The following is a 14,813-nucleotide window of genomic DNA, read 5'->3' on the forward strand; positions in this document are numbered from 1 at the left end:
TAACATCAGGGTGGTGGAGATGGAAGGAAAAAAAAAAAAAAGGAGGAAAAAAAATAAGAAAAATATATTGCCGGTTATTACTATTGGTAAACAGTTTAGAAATGACAATAACAAATATATTTTATGTTCCATCAATCTAAGGTCTCTGTTTATTAATTAAAAAAAAATAATAGAGTGAAAATGACTGCAGTAAATTTGTTGTCATTGGCCATGTATGAAGGTGTCGGAGCCAAGACTTTGCTCACGGACTCCGCAGCCCTAGCTGACATACCCTCATTCTTATATAAATTGTGTAGGGTCTAAGCTGGAAGGGTGTTACGCAGGTTTGTTACACTCGTCATGCTAATCCTTAGATTATTTTATTGCTGACACAGTCGTGTTCTGGTTTCCTAGAACAGCTGTTGCTGTATGGATGCCGGGCCTGTGTACAGAATGTACTGTACTCACAAATGAGGACAGAATGCTGAAATAATAACATGTAGCTGAGCTGTAAACCAGTGTCGGAATTGTGCCCCATTTCTGCACCAGTCTGTAAGTGTAAGCTGTGGACATAAGGGGAAACAAATAGGCCAGAGATTGGAAAATAATTTAATTTACAGATAATATCACTAAAACAAATAACCATTTATAGAGAATTCTATCCAAGCTAGTGTCCCACGTTGCGGCTACTGCAGAGAACAAGCTGAAAAAGAGAGGAGACAATATATAACACATTGTAGAGACGTAAAGGCCAGCGGTTCTCGTGAGCTCACCGCTTCAATGGCAGCATTATCCAATAGTTCATACTGCATTATAGTACGTATTGGTTATTTAAAGGGAATCTGTCACCTATTTTTCGACTATAAGCTGCCGCCACCGTCATCAGGGGCTTATCTACAGCATTCTGTAATGCTGTAGATATACTCACCCAGGGGCAGTCCGGGTCCGGTCTTGGTCCGATGTGTGTCGCGGTCCGGTCCTTGCCTGCAGTACTTTACTCTGCCCTCAACAGGGCAAAGCAGTGCGCCTGCGCCGCGACAGGAAGATGGGAGGCGCCGGACCAGACCGCGACACCATCGGACCAAGACCGGACCCAGACCGCCCCTGGGTGAGTATAATATAACTTGTTTTTATTCTCTTTCAGGTTACATCGAGGGCTTATCTACAGCATTACAGAATGCTGTAGATAAGCCCCTGATGGCGGTGGCCGCAGCTTATAGTCAAAAAAATAGGTGACAGATTCCCTTTAACAAATAAAAATGTGGGAAAGATTAAAGTTTATAGACTCACAGCCCCGCACAGAATCCGATAACATCTCATGTCCAAGAGATTCAGACTTCCAATTGGAGGTTTTCATCTGCAGATAACCCATAAAAGAAATCACCTGATTTTGACATCCTAAGGATCTTCCTACATGTAAACTGATGTGTAGGGGGTTTTATACTCTACTTACCTGTTCCTTTAAAAATTCAGCTCGCTTCATTAGGGCCTGAATCTGTCGGATAAGCACATCTTTAGTAACACATAGAGGAGGGACGAGGTCACAACACCAACGAGGCCAAGTGGACAGGCCATAATCTTAGTATGTGGGATCACTGACAGATGAGTTTACGGCTAATCATGAAAGCCTGCACATTGCCATGCTTGAGGAAATGTATAGAAAAAAATGTATATACAATGTATAGAAAAATCAGACAAATACTGGGTTCCAATATGCTGGAAATATGTACCCACGTAACATTTCTCCCAGTAGAATACTACAGTTCCACTTACTTCAGCATGTAGAAGCTCCCGTCTTCTTCCAGCCGATTCAGCTACAACAGACCAAAATAAAAACTACTAATAAATGGGATGTATCTCCAGGTTTCACAAAATAAATGGAATACATTACTAAATCAATATCTTAAACCTGATTTGCTGCATTAATTTGAAAATCCATGTTAAAATGGTTGTATTAGCTCAATTTCTACCCACATAGCTTGACTGATTGCGCCTCCTCGGTGTCCCTCCTCCCTCCTGCTGCTGAATCTCCACCCATCTAGCTCCATCGCGTCTTTCTTGCTGCGGAGATCTCACACTGTTTAGTGCAAGCTGCATCTGTTATTCATTCTTGGGAAACTAATTGAAATACTCTTAAGCCCAATTCACTCATCCAGGTTTCACAGTACGAGTACTGACCCTGATTGAAGGACCAACTGCGGTCTCCTGACCCAAACTTGACAGCCTCATAGGCATGTTATGGACATTACTCAGACTGTGATATGTGAATGTGTGACTACAGCATTAAGCTCGTGAGCTACTTTATTTAATAGCTGAATTCTATGCTCATCTTAAGCCATTCTCAACATATGATTCGCCAGTACATCATGTCACTAACAGCAGTATCTGAAACTAGCTATTGTTTAATATTTCATATTCTATTATCAATCTTTCAGTGGCATTTAAATGGCTTATTAACTTCATATGATTGTTTTGTACCCAAGACCCTCCCCCAACAAGATTATCAAGAGCTAATGGTTTTCCATGGCAGCCAGGAACTTCATGTAGGCCCCAATTCCTGCCATCTAAAGAGGTTCCAAAAAGGAACTAAAAAATAAAGTAAAAAAATATATACATTTTAAATATAAAATAAGTCAACCCATCCGTTAAATGCTGTAAAAAAAATCCAGAATGTGATTAATTTTTCTTTTTTTGGTCACTGCACTTCTCCCAAAAGATGCAAAGAAAGAAAATCAAAATGTCAGATGTACCCCAAAACTGTATCAATAAAATCTACAGCCCTGGGCAGAAAAAAATATGCCATCATATAGCTCCATACTAAAAAAGAAGTTATGGGTCTCAAAAGATTTTTTTTTTTTTTTTTTTTTTTTTTAACAGGTTATAAATTAAATGAAAAAATTCTTCTAAATTTGATATCGCCACAATTGTACTGAACTTGAAAAATCATGTTTCCAGGTCATTTTTACAGCATAAGGAATTGCACAAAAAATAAAACCTCCCAAAAAAAACAAATGTCGAACTGCAGTTTATCGTCATTTCGCTGGAATTGGATTTTTCTTTTCTCATTTTTCAATACATTGTGTGAGAAAGTGAATGGTCGCATTCAAAATCACAACATTGTCTGCTAAAAAACTGTTGATGGGAGAAAAAAAAAAGTTATAGCTTGTATGGAAAAGTGGCGGAAAGAAATGAAAGAGCAAAAGAAGAAAAAGAAAACATATTACCAAGGATTATACAGCAATTCTTACATGGATTTTCAAAGTAAGTACACCAGTCTCAGAAGGTCCAAGAGCTCCTATATGACAATTTACAACAGTGAAAACATTTGGACTTTGTGCAGATTTTCAACTGTAGATATGCTAATTATTTGCATCTTTTGTAAAGAGAGAGACAACTGAAGAGATTTATTCTGGAGAAAATAATATATACATAAATATTCATTCACACAATCACCACAGTTTTCAAGAGTCTACCAAAGAACTAAATAAGTACTAGAAAATACCCTGCTGTTTTTTACATGTCCTTGGAGTGGTCTCCATTTAGGATTGCCTCCAGACATGGGAACAAATCTGGAATATATTGACTGCAAAAAGTGATTTTAGGCCATAAACCGGTTTTCACTTCAGAAAAAAAATGTATTTTGAGGAGGTGCACTAATAATGGATCTGGCACCATATCTATACCGTAAAGGTAAAGGCAAATACATTTTGTGCTTGGCGTCAATAAAAAATTGTGCTCCAAAATGTTACATTAAAGGTGTATATAAAGGAATACCACGATAATTATTTATTAAGGCAACTTGAAAAAAAGAAAACACCCCCTTAGTGACCCATGCAAATCTATTCTGATGCTTACTCGTCCCTCGCTGGTTTGGAATTATTGGGCAGGTTCTGAAACACTGAAAATGCCAACTCAGCCAATCACTGGCATCACAACTCGAGAGGCAGGTGGATCACGGAGGACGAGTAGCACTACTTTTATTTTTCAGGCAGTCTAATGCATTTAGAGACTAATTTACATTTCTTAGATAGCCCACTTAAAACTAAAAACAGAAATCTTAATCATAAAATATAAAGAGTCAGAACAGTTGTGTTTAGCACTGAATGTGTTTTGTTCATGTATCCCAAAACATTTCCCTTACCAGAGAGCATTAGTATTAATTCCCCCAGACTCTGCTGGTACAGATCCAGGGCATCTGCAGCCATGCCTTCTTCATCCTGCAGGGACATTGACGATAGAAGGAATGTAAGGAAGTTCTAGCAGATGATCTAGTTTTCCGCTATTTGTTCTGCTGATTTCATACCTTTACTATCGCAGCTGAGGCCACATCCAAAGCAGCAAACAGACGGGGCTTGTCCTGCGACATCTCTTTATTAAATGATTAAAGAGTAGTTAGTTTTGGCAAATTAATATAAATATATGTTTGGATAAAACAATAGTAATACCATAGTGAAAAAAAAATCTTTGTATGTTCACTTTCCTTCAAATTAAAAATATTCCAGCAAGAAATTGTTTAACCTGCTGTAAGTACTGTATATACTCGAGTATAAGCAGAGCATAAGCTGAGGCAACTAATTTTACCTAAAAAAAACTTATTGATTCGAGTATAAGCGTAGTATGCATTGTCCCCTCATCCCCACCCTGGTATGCACAGTCTCCACATCCCTATCCTGGTATGCATGGCTCCTTATCCCCATCCTTGTCTGCATGGCTCCACATCCCTATCCTGGTATGCATGGCTCCACATCCCTATCCTGGTATGCATGGCCCCTCATCCATATCCTGGTATGCCTGGCTCCTCATCCATATCCTGGTATGCATGGCTCCTCATCCATATCCTGGTGTGCATGGCTCCTCATCCATATCCTGGTATGCATGGCTCCTCGTCCCTTTCCTTGTCCATATGGCTCTTCATCCGTATCCTTGTATGCAAGGCTCCTCATCCCTATCCTTGTATGCAAGGCTCCCCCTCCCTATAAGTGTATGCAAGGCTCCTCATCCCTATCCTTTTTATGCGTGGCCCCTCATCCCTATTCTTGCATGCGTGGCCCTCATCCCTATCCTTGTATGTGTGGCCCCATCCCTATCTCTGTATGCATGGCTCCATCCCTATCTGTGTATACATGACCCCATTCTTATCCTGGTATTATTGGCCCCCATCAAAAAACATAAAAAAATAAACCATTACACTTCCCTTCCTGGGCTCCCTCGCAGCATCTTGTTCTGGTGCCAGCAGCTGCTTTATGCTTGTAAGCAGCGCATGGCAGAGACGTCATGCACTGCTCACAAGCAGAGCACAGCTGCCGGAATACTCACCGCTCCCCATGCCAGAACTATGTGCGTGGATGGTAGTGAGTATTAAGTAGCGCACACAGTGCCGGACGCCCATGGGAGTGGAGAGAGGTGAATATTCATTTCTCTTAAGTAGCAGCACACGTGACCGCCCGACATATGCAGGAGCCGGCTGCTGCGGCTGACACTGTGTGCGCTATTTCAGAGAAATTAATATTGATTGACAGTGCAGTGAATATTAATTTCTTTTTAGCAGCGGGAGTTAGACGCAGCAGCTGGCTCCTACCTCCTATGACCTGCTGCTCCGCCGCTGCCCCTACCCCTACATGTTCTGAACACCTCACTCTAGTAAAAGCCGAGGGGGGAATTTTCAGCACAAAAAAAATATGCTGAAAAACTCGGCTTATACTTGAGTATATACGGTAAATAAGTAAAAGCAATAGTGCATATAAATAATAATGGTTCATTAGTAAACACCATTTTTTATTAAAAAAGCTCAAAAGCCATCCCATCAGCATCAAGGTAAACCCAAATTTGGGATAGTTATAACCTCTAGTATTAAAACCTTAGCATGTGTCAGAGTGATGTCAATGTGAATAAGGGTCGAGCAGCAACGAGTCCCAAACATGGACACCCAGCAAATGGCAAGCTATTTAAATGTATGTCCAGCTCAAATGAAGGGAGGCCGCACCCTTACTTGCACTAAATGCAGAAATCTGAACTAAACCGTTCATTTTTTTTTTTTTCAGTTAAGCTTCAGATTTCTGCACTTATTGCACGTTAGGGTGTGGACTCCCTTCTTTAAGCTCGACATTACATTTAAGTAGCTTCTAATTTGCTGTGTGAAATTGTTTGGGAACCAGTCCTGCTCAGCTCTTATTCACACAGACGTCACCATGATGCATGGTAAGGTTTTAATGTAAGGTTTAAATACTAGAGGTTAGGACCATCCTGAGTTTGGGTACACTGACGCTGGTGGGATGGCTTTTACAATTTTTGAGCAAAAACAGTGTTTACTGAAGTACCCAATGTTATTTATATGCACTATTGCTTTTACTTATTTACTTACAGCAGGGTATATGTTCATTTTGTTTCTGTCAGGTTTTGTCTGTTTAATGCAAACGTTAAACTCTGGCCCACAGGGTGAGTATACTTGGCCAGCCACATCGGCACTGCCACCCATTACACTGCATAGAAGACTATGTGGGGCCCATTATTCTGTATGGAGGACTAAGTGAGGCCCATTATTCTCTATGGAGGACTATGTGAGGCCCATTATTCTGTATAGAGGACAATGTGAGGCCCATTATTCTGTATCGAGGACTATGTGAGGCCCATTATTCTGTATCGAAGACTACGTGAGGCTCATTATTCTGTATTGAGGACTACGTGAGGCCCATTATTCTGTATCGAGGATTATGTGAGACCCATTATTCTGTGTAGAGGACTATGTGAGGCACAATTATTCTGTATATTCTGTATAGAAGACTATGTGATGCCCATTATTCTGCATGGAGGACTATGTGACTATGTGGGGCCTATTATTCTGTATGGAGGAATGTGTGGGGCCCATTATACTATATGTAGGACTTTTAGGGGCTCATTGTACTGTGTGGGGATCACAGTTAGAGCATCATACTGTGTTGGGGTCAACTAACAAACAAGCAATCACCGCATGTGTTGAGGATGTCCAACAGCTGCAAATCATGCAGCCACAGGGACTCAAACATAACTTACGAGTACTCCCAGATGCTCGGCTAACACCTGAGCATGCTTGAAGACAACATTATTCATGCACGTTTGCTCATCAGTAGTCATCATATCTCGCTGGGGGGTACAGTAAGACCATCATACTGTGCGTGTGGAGGGTACTATGGAAGAATTCCCTGTGGGTGTATCTTATGTTGGCACCATACTTCATTGTTTTCTTTCATTCATCTACTGTGTGTTAACACTGATCCATGTTGCTCTGCCAGTCTATTTGTTGTATCTGTAGTTTATTGTCTCCTGCCATCTTAAGCTAGTAGCTTGATTGCTAATGAATTAAATTTGTGTTAGATCTAAACACATACTTCTCCAAATATTCAGACAGAGCTATGGGGGGGGGGGCATTTATGTAGATTTTATCCAAGTATCATATTTTTCAAAGTGCCAGGACAGATAGAAATGGCAGTTGGACAGGAAAGGAGGCAGGTAAGACATGCAAGACACAAACAAACTTGATTCCAGGTAATCCGATTTAGAAAAAGAGAACTCACCATATGCATTTGTGACATTTATGTTCCAGCTGCTGCAATCACTCACATCTACTGTCCTTATCACAAGCTCTGCACACTCCATCCACATCCACCCCTCTCTCCTATGTACAGCTCTCAGGCTCTTAATAATGTTAAATTGCACGAATCCATTCATTCCCACCATACAACACAAGAAACACTCTCACAAATGCTCCTTTCAACAAAATGTATCTTTAAGGTCATCCCCCCAGTACCCTCACTTATCTTCCCTTCTTTTGAGGTCCACACTGCCAGACTCTACCAGCCCTTCTGCCTGCGAGTGACGGTTGTGTATCATCCTCTGGGCTTCTCTCGTCAGTTCCTGGATCACTTTGCCACCTGGCTTCCAAATATCCTATCCCATCATATGTCTTATCATGGGGGACTTTAACATCCCCATTGGTGATCCCCGCTCTCCCATCTTTCTTCCAGTTTTTATCCCTAACTTCCTCCATCAGCCTTTCACATCTTACTAATTCCCCTACGCATGAAGCTGGTAATACGCTGGACCTGGTCTTCTCCTGAACTGCTTAGTGTATGACTTCACTAACTCCTCTCTTCCGCTCTCTGATCACAACCTTCTTTCCTGTGTCAAGAATTGTCACCCCGCTAAGGACACCTCCACTTTCCACACATATAAAAATATACGTGCCATTAACACCCAGAAATTTATGAAGAAGGTGCAGCCATCATTGGACCCAATCTCCTCCCTCTCATGTCTTGACTTTGCATTGAAACAATATGAGACATTGCAATGTGTCCTGGATGAAGCTGCACCTCCTAAATTTAGCACAACTCGGCACAAACTGTGTTAACCCAGGCACACACTGCAAACACGTTTCCTCCAGCGGTCCTCCGGGTGCGCCGAACGTCTGTGGAGAAAATCCAATCTGGCTGAAGATTTCATCCAATCAAAGTTTATGCATAAAACATACAACTCGGTCCGTCGCCTCTCCAAACAAACCTACTTTAACATCCTCAGCACCTCACTAATAATCCTAATCGACGACTCGTAACACTTTTCACTCTCAAACAGTAGAGGGCTCAACCACCAACCTCAACGCTAGCGATCTAGTCAATTATTTCATAGAAAAAAATTGACCATATCAGACAGGAAAATTTCTCCCAATCCCCTAATGTTATACATGCTCCTCCCTCCTGCTCTGCATCTTGCTCACTTTTGTTTTTTTAAATTAGTTTATTAACCATAAAACACATACACACATGAATACAGCCAAAGAGATACACATGCACTTGTCCAAGTAACTATAAAGGCTTAGCAACCTTACATGTTAGATCCTTAACACATCTATTGAACTCATAAGTCCATGTATTGCTGTAAGGATAATAAACCAAATCAACAAGTGAGCAGAACATTTTGTCTTTATATCCATTGGTGATATATATCTCAAAATGACACTACATATCTAATTAAACTGCAACACCCTGCCAAGTACATTTATGCAGTATTAATAGCAATTAGATGCCATAGGGCAGGGTTCCCCAACTCCAGTCCTCAAGGCCCACCAACAGGTCATGTTTTCAGGATTTCCCTTGTATTGTACAGTTGATGCAATTCTCACCTTTGCAATACTAAGGAAATCCTGAAAACATGACCTGTTGGTGGGCCTTGAGGACTGGAGTTGGGGAACCCTGTCATAGGGTAACTCAAAATATTTTAATCATAGTGTTTACGGTGGTAATGAACCACTACGTACTAGAATGGTGAGGTGAGAGGAGTTATACCTATCCCAAATTTTATCAAATTTCCCTGGACAGCCCCGATTCTGATATAACGTTCGTTCAAACGGTATAACTGAATTTACCAATTCAATCCACGCTCTGAGAGAATGTACACCACCCATCCACCGTAGCGCCAGCATCTTTCTAGCCAGAAAGAGCGCCTCCCGCAACAAGATTCTAACAGTGTCCGCACATCTCCCCGTCCAGCACCCCAAATAAACAGACCAATGGGTTAAGGGGAACCGGGATTTGTACTAGTGAAGTCAGCAGTGATGTGACCTCACTTCAGTAGGAGAGGATAATAGGACAACTCCACACCATATGAATAAAGTCTGCCTCTACTGAGTGACATCTCAAACAATCCGAAGATTGGAGTCGACTCATTTTGAAGAATCGTGGCGGGGTTTAATGACTGGTGTATCATATATAGCTGAATCATTCTATTATTGATCGATGGAGACACCCCAATCGAAGATTCAAGAACCTCCTCCAAATCCTCGTCCTGAGCATCAGGAATAAGATCCCCCCCACTTCTTCCTGACCACTACCATGGCAGAGCCAGTTCCCACAGAGAGCATACTGTAAAAACCGGCTATAAGGCCTCTTTCACACGTCCTGATATTTCTGGTACTGGAGAGGTCAGTGTCCGTGTAATACTTGCGGCTCACGTGTGGCATGCGTGTGCCGCATCAGTACCACACGGACAGTTGCCAGGGAAGAAGCGTTGCAGTAAGCGCTGTTCCCTGTCGCTGGGTGCTGAACATGGCTCTCGTCATTCTCCTCTGCTCTGCCGGCAATAATAAAATTAAAAAATATATATTTATTTTCATTTTCCCATTAGTGTGAGAGTTGGGCTAAAGTTATGGTTAGGGTTGGGATTAGGGTATGGATAAGGGTTAGGGTTGGGAATAGGTTTGTGGTTATGGTTGGGATTAGGGTTAGGGGTGTGTTGGGTTAGAGTTGGAGCTAGAATTGGGGGGTTTCCACTGTTTAGGCAAGTCAGGGGCTCTCCAAACGCGACATGGCGTCCAATCTCAATTCCAGCCAATTCTGCGTTGAAAAAAGTCAAATGGTGCTCCTTCCCTTCCGAGCTCTGCTGTGAGCCCAAAGAATGATTTACCCCTACATATGGGGTATCAGCGTACTCAGGACAAATTTCATAACTTTTGGGGTCCAATTTCTCCTGTTACTCTTGTGAAAATAAAAAATTGGGGGCAAAACGATCATTTTTGTGAAAAAAATATGACTTTTTATTTTTATGGCTCTAGGTTATAAACTTCTGTGAAGCACTTGGGGGGGTTGAAAGTGCTCACCACACATCTAGGCATGTTCCTTAGGGGTCTAGTTTCCAAAATGAGGTCACTTGTGGGGGGTTTCTACTGTCAGGGGCTCTCCAAACGCGACATGGTGTCCAATCTCAATTCTAGCCAATTTTGGATTGAAAAAAATCAAACGGCGCTCCTTCCCTTCCGAGTTCTGCCGTACTCAGGACAAATTGTACAACAACTTTTGGGGTCCAATTTCTCCTGTTACCCTTGGTAAAATAAAAAAAAAATGGATCTGAAGTAAGTTTTTTTGTGAAAAAAGGTTAAATGTTTTTCTTTTAAACATTCCAAAAATTCCTGTGAAGCATCTGAAGGGTTAATAAACTTCTTGAATGTGGTTTTGAGCACCTTGAGAGGTGCAGTTTTTAGAATGGTGTCACTTGAGTATTTTCTATCATATAGACCCCTCAAAGTGACTTCAAATGTGATGTGGTCCCCCCCCAAAAAAAAATGGTGTTGTAAAAATGAGAAATCGCTGTTTAACTTTTAACCCTTATATAACTTCCTAAAAAAAAAAAAAAAAAAAAAAAAATTTGGTTCCAAAATTGTGCTGATGTAAAGTACACATGTGGGAAATGTTAATTGTTAAAGAGGTTGTCCGGGCTTTTCACATAATCTCAATACATATCTGGGCTGCAGAATTATGACAATAAGTAATTTAATTTCTGTCACTAGTTTGCACTGTTTTCTAGATATTCTGAACAGAACGTCAGCATTGGCATTGAAATGAGAACTGGTCGTAACCTCCTACTCTACTCCAAACATGCCCTCAATAGCAACAACCCCACCCTCCATAGCTACAGGCCCTCCCCGTCCACATGAAGCAGCCCTCATCACACAGTAACAAATTCTTCCCCTCCAGCAGCCTCAGTGCAGAGAGCAGACCACCCAGCTGCTCCTCCCCCAGACACATGCTAAACAGTTATCTATGGAAAGTGAAACTAGTGCGGAGGAGGGAAAATCGTCCTGTATTCTGGGCCACTCCAGGATTACAATACATAACTCATTATCAGTAATTCCTTCCCTCACTGTCCCAGGCTGCTGGCAGCAGTGAGAACAGACTGTGTGATGGCCAGTGATGGGGGTCTGCAGCTTCTAATCTGCACAGGGGATGGCAGTCACTGATGTAATCTGTTCTGTGACAAAGCCTCTGCTGTGTGAATGAGACAGCTCTGTGGCACTGATGTCTTCACCCAGCAGCAGATTTGGTGCAGTGTATTTGTGAGCACTGTGTCTCTAATGACACAAATACTGATGGGAGCAGCCTGTCCAATCAGCAGCTGTAACAGTGTGAAGTGTTGGGGGGTGTATGTATGTATGTATTGTGCTGCTTTCACAAATACAGGATCACTGCTGTGTTCTTTCCAATGCTGGAATGATGATAAAGATGAGTGCTGGTGTGTGAAGACATCAGTGACACAGAGCTGTCTCATTAACACAACAGAGGCTTTGTCACAGAACAGATTACAATCAGTGACTGCCATCCCCTGTGCAGATTAGAAGCTGCAGACCCCCATCACTGGCCATCACACAGTCTGTTCTCACTGCTGCCAGCAGCCAAGCCCCATCAATGCCAGCAGCCTGGGACAGTGAGGGAAGGACTCACTGATAATTAGTGAGAGTTATGTATTGTAATCATGGAGTGGCCCAGAATACAGGACGATTTTCACTCCTCACTAGTTTCACTTTCCATAGATAACTGTTCAGTGTGAGTCTGGGGGAGGAGCAGCTCTCTGCACTGAGGCTGCTGGAGGGGAAGAATTCATTACTGTGTGATGAGGGCTGCTTCATGTGGACTGGGAGGGCCTGTAGCTATGGAGGGTGGGGTTTGTTGCTATAGACGGCATGTTTGGAGTAGAGAAGGAGGTTACAACTAGTTCTCATTTCAATGCCATAACACACACCCCTTGGACATTCTGTTCAGAATATCTAGAAAACCGTGCAAACTAGTGACAGAAAGTAAATTACTTATTGTCATAATTCTGCAGCCCAGATATGTACTGAGATTATGTGAAAAGCCCGGACAACCCCTTTAAGTATTTTGTGTGACATACTGCATCTCTGTGATTTAAGGGCGTGAAAATTCTAAGTTGGAAAATGGCGAAATTTTCACCAAATTTCCGTTTTTTCACAAATAAACATAAATCATATCAAAGAAATTTTACCACTAACATGAAGTACAATATGTCACGAGAAAACTGTCAGAATCACCGGGATCCATGGAAGCATTCCATAGTTATAAGCTCATAAAGGGACAGTGGTCAGAATTGTAAAAATTGGCCTGGTCAGTAAAGGGGTTAATTTCTAAACTGAAAAAAATGAACTGTACATTTACAGCATCTCTAAAGTTGGTTCACAGAACACAGTCTTAATAACCAAAGGATCACATAACTACATTATTTGTATTGCTACTTTTTGGTAAGCGATCCACTCACAGGTGATCAGATAATACAGTGTATAATTACTATTTAAAATCTTTGTTACTATCATTGCCTCTGTGATACTGCCAGTAGCTCTTCACCTCCATGTACATCCATCCATATGACCCTATTATTTGGTAGTTCGCCTGTATGCACTGTTTTTGGATGTTATGCATTTACAAACACAAGGTTAAAAAACTTTCTAAGGTTAAGTTCACACTAGGAGTTTTTGCTGGCTTTTTTTTATAGAGTTGAGTGAATTTGTTCGGATTTGGTTCCGAATACGATCTGCAGCAAATATTGTTTTTACAATATTTGTCAAACACGGGCGAACGTCATTAGAGTCAATGGGAGTAGAAATCATCGAATATGCTCAGCACCGATCATCAAACATATATTCGGCTCGATTAGGGTACCAATATGGCGACTGAATCCAAACAAATTTGCTCAACTCTACTTTTTTATACTACTTTTCAGCTGCGTTTTTACAGTACCAGCAAGGAAATCTCATGCACAAACATTGTTTCTTGTCATCAGGATTTTGTACTTTGCATGTTTTTTTTGGACATAGTGCATGTCACTTCTTTCACCCCTTGACTTGAATGTGTGGTGAAAAAATGCTGAAAACACGCACCAAAAATGTAGGTATCATGTTTTGCTGCCTTTTTTTGTGCCAAAACCTGATTCTATGGAATACGACTTTTTTTTTTCTTTTTTTTTAATCAACACTAAACTTTACCAGCATGTACAAGAGACAAATCTAGCTCGCCAAAAACGACGCAAAATTGCAAGGAAAACCTGCTTTTTCTGCAGCTTCTTTCCTGCCAAGAGATCAGGTTTTGCTGAAAAAAAAAAAAAACACCTAGTGTGAACTTACCCTAAAAGGTCAAAAATAAACCAATGGCATCTATATATATTAAAACACACACACAAAAAAAAAATCAGGTTGTTCTCAGCTTTTCAAAAGGTGCCAAATCTCACCTTTCAAGAGTTCCCGAGATGAGATTCCCTGTTGCAGCAAGCTCTTATTATTAGACGACACCAGCACCTTTAGCTCTTCGGCTCTAGACACATACTGACAAACCTGCACCAAATACATAGTAATACTATATTCAAAGCCAAAAGATCACAATTATGTTTATATGTTTTTCTAGCTGACAAAATTACCAATATTGCAATGGGAAGCCTAAATCTATTTAATGCTAAAGACACAGGGTATTCATGATGATCAAGCAGTAGGCAGAGGACAAACCTTAGAGCGAATGGCTTCTTTGCGACGAACATCTGTTTCATCTAAAAGAAGTATTACGGTAGATAAGTGTTATAATACATATTTATCTGCAATCATGACAGAGGTTGTGAATTACGTGCAACAAAGATTGTAAAATAAATCCTTACAGTGCAGGGCAGGGATGAAGTATTCCAGAGCTCGGCAGTACAGTGTGAGGGCAGCTGAATGCTCCCCAGCTCCATCTTTCTCTACTGCTTCCACAACAAAGGCAGCCTGTACGGAAAATACAAAGAAAAAAAGATGTATTGTATTTTTCGGACTATAAGACTATGTGCCCATATAGCGTTTTAAAATGCACAGTGAAAACCGGACTCCTTCCCAGAAATTGCGCGGAAAAAAACGCGCGTTTTCACCGCGATTCTGTTCGCGATTTTCTCAAGCACTTTCCAAGCGATTTGAAGCATCACTTGGAAAGTGATTGACAGGTTGGTCACACTCGTCAAACATAGTGTTTGACAAGTGTGAGCAGCTTTTTACTATTGAGGCC

General features: G+C 41.2%; 1 protein-coding gene across 1 annotated transcript in view; it reads right to left on the minus strand.

The window, feature by feature from the left end:
• Positions 1-574: 574 nt before the first annotated feature.
• Positions 575-14,813, minus strand: part of ULK3 (unc-51 like kinase 3) — a 74,350-nt gene continuing 60,111 nt past the window's right edge. The window contains exons 8-16 of the mRNA XM_073579543.1: positions 14,434-14,539; positions 14,288-14,328; positions 14,017-14,119; positions 4,283-4,347; positions 4,121-4,196; positions 1,753-1,793; positions 1,433-1,474; positions 1,270-1,336; positions 575-682 (exon numbers count right to left, since the gene is read on the minus strand). Of these exons, the coding sequence (XP_073435644.1) occupies positions 666-682; positions 1,270-1,336; positions 1,433-1,474; positions 1,753-1,793; positions 4,121-4,196; positions 4,283-4,347; positions 14,017-14,119; positions 14,288-14,328; positions 14,434-14,539 (558 nt within the window). The 3' untranslated portion in view covers positions 575-665. The remainder of the gene's footprint in view (positions 683-1,269; positions 1,337-1,432; positions 1,475-1,752; positions 1,794-4,120; positions 4,197-4,282; positions 4,348-14,016; positions 14,120-14,287; positions 14,329-14,433; positions 14,540-14,813) is intronic.

This window comes from Dendrobates tinctorius, unplaced genomic scaffold (genome assembly GCF_039654945.1).
Source record: "Dendrobates tinctorius isolate UK_male_01 unplaced genomic scaffold, ASM3965494v1 ptg000062l, whole genome shotgun sequence".
NCBI lineage: Eukaryota > Metazoa > Chordata > Amphibia > Anura > Dendrobatidae > Dendrobates > Dendrobates tinctorius.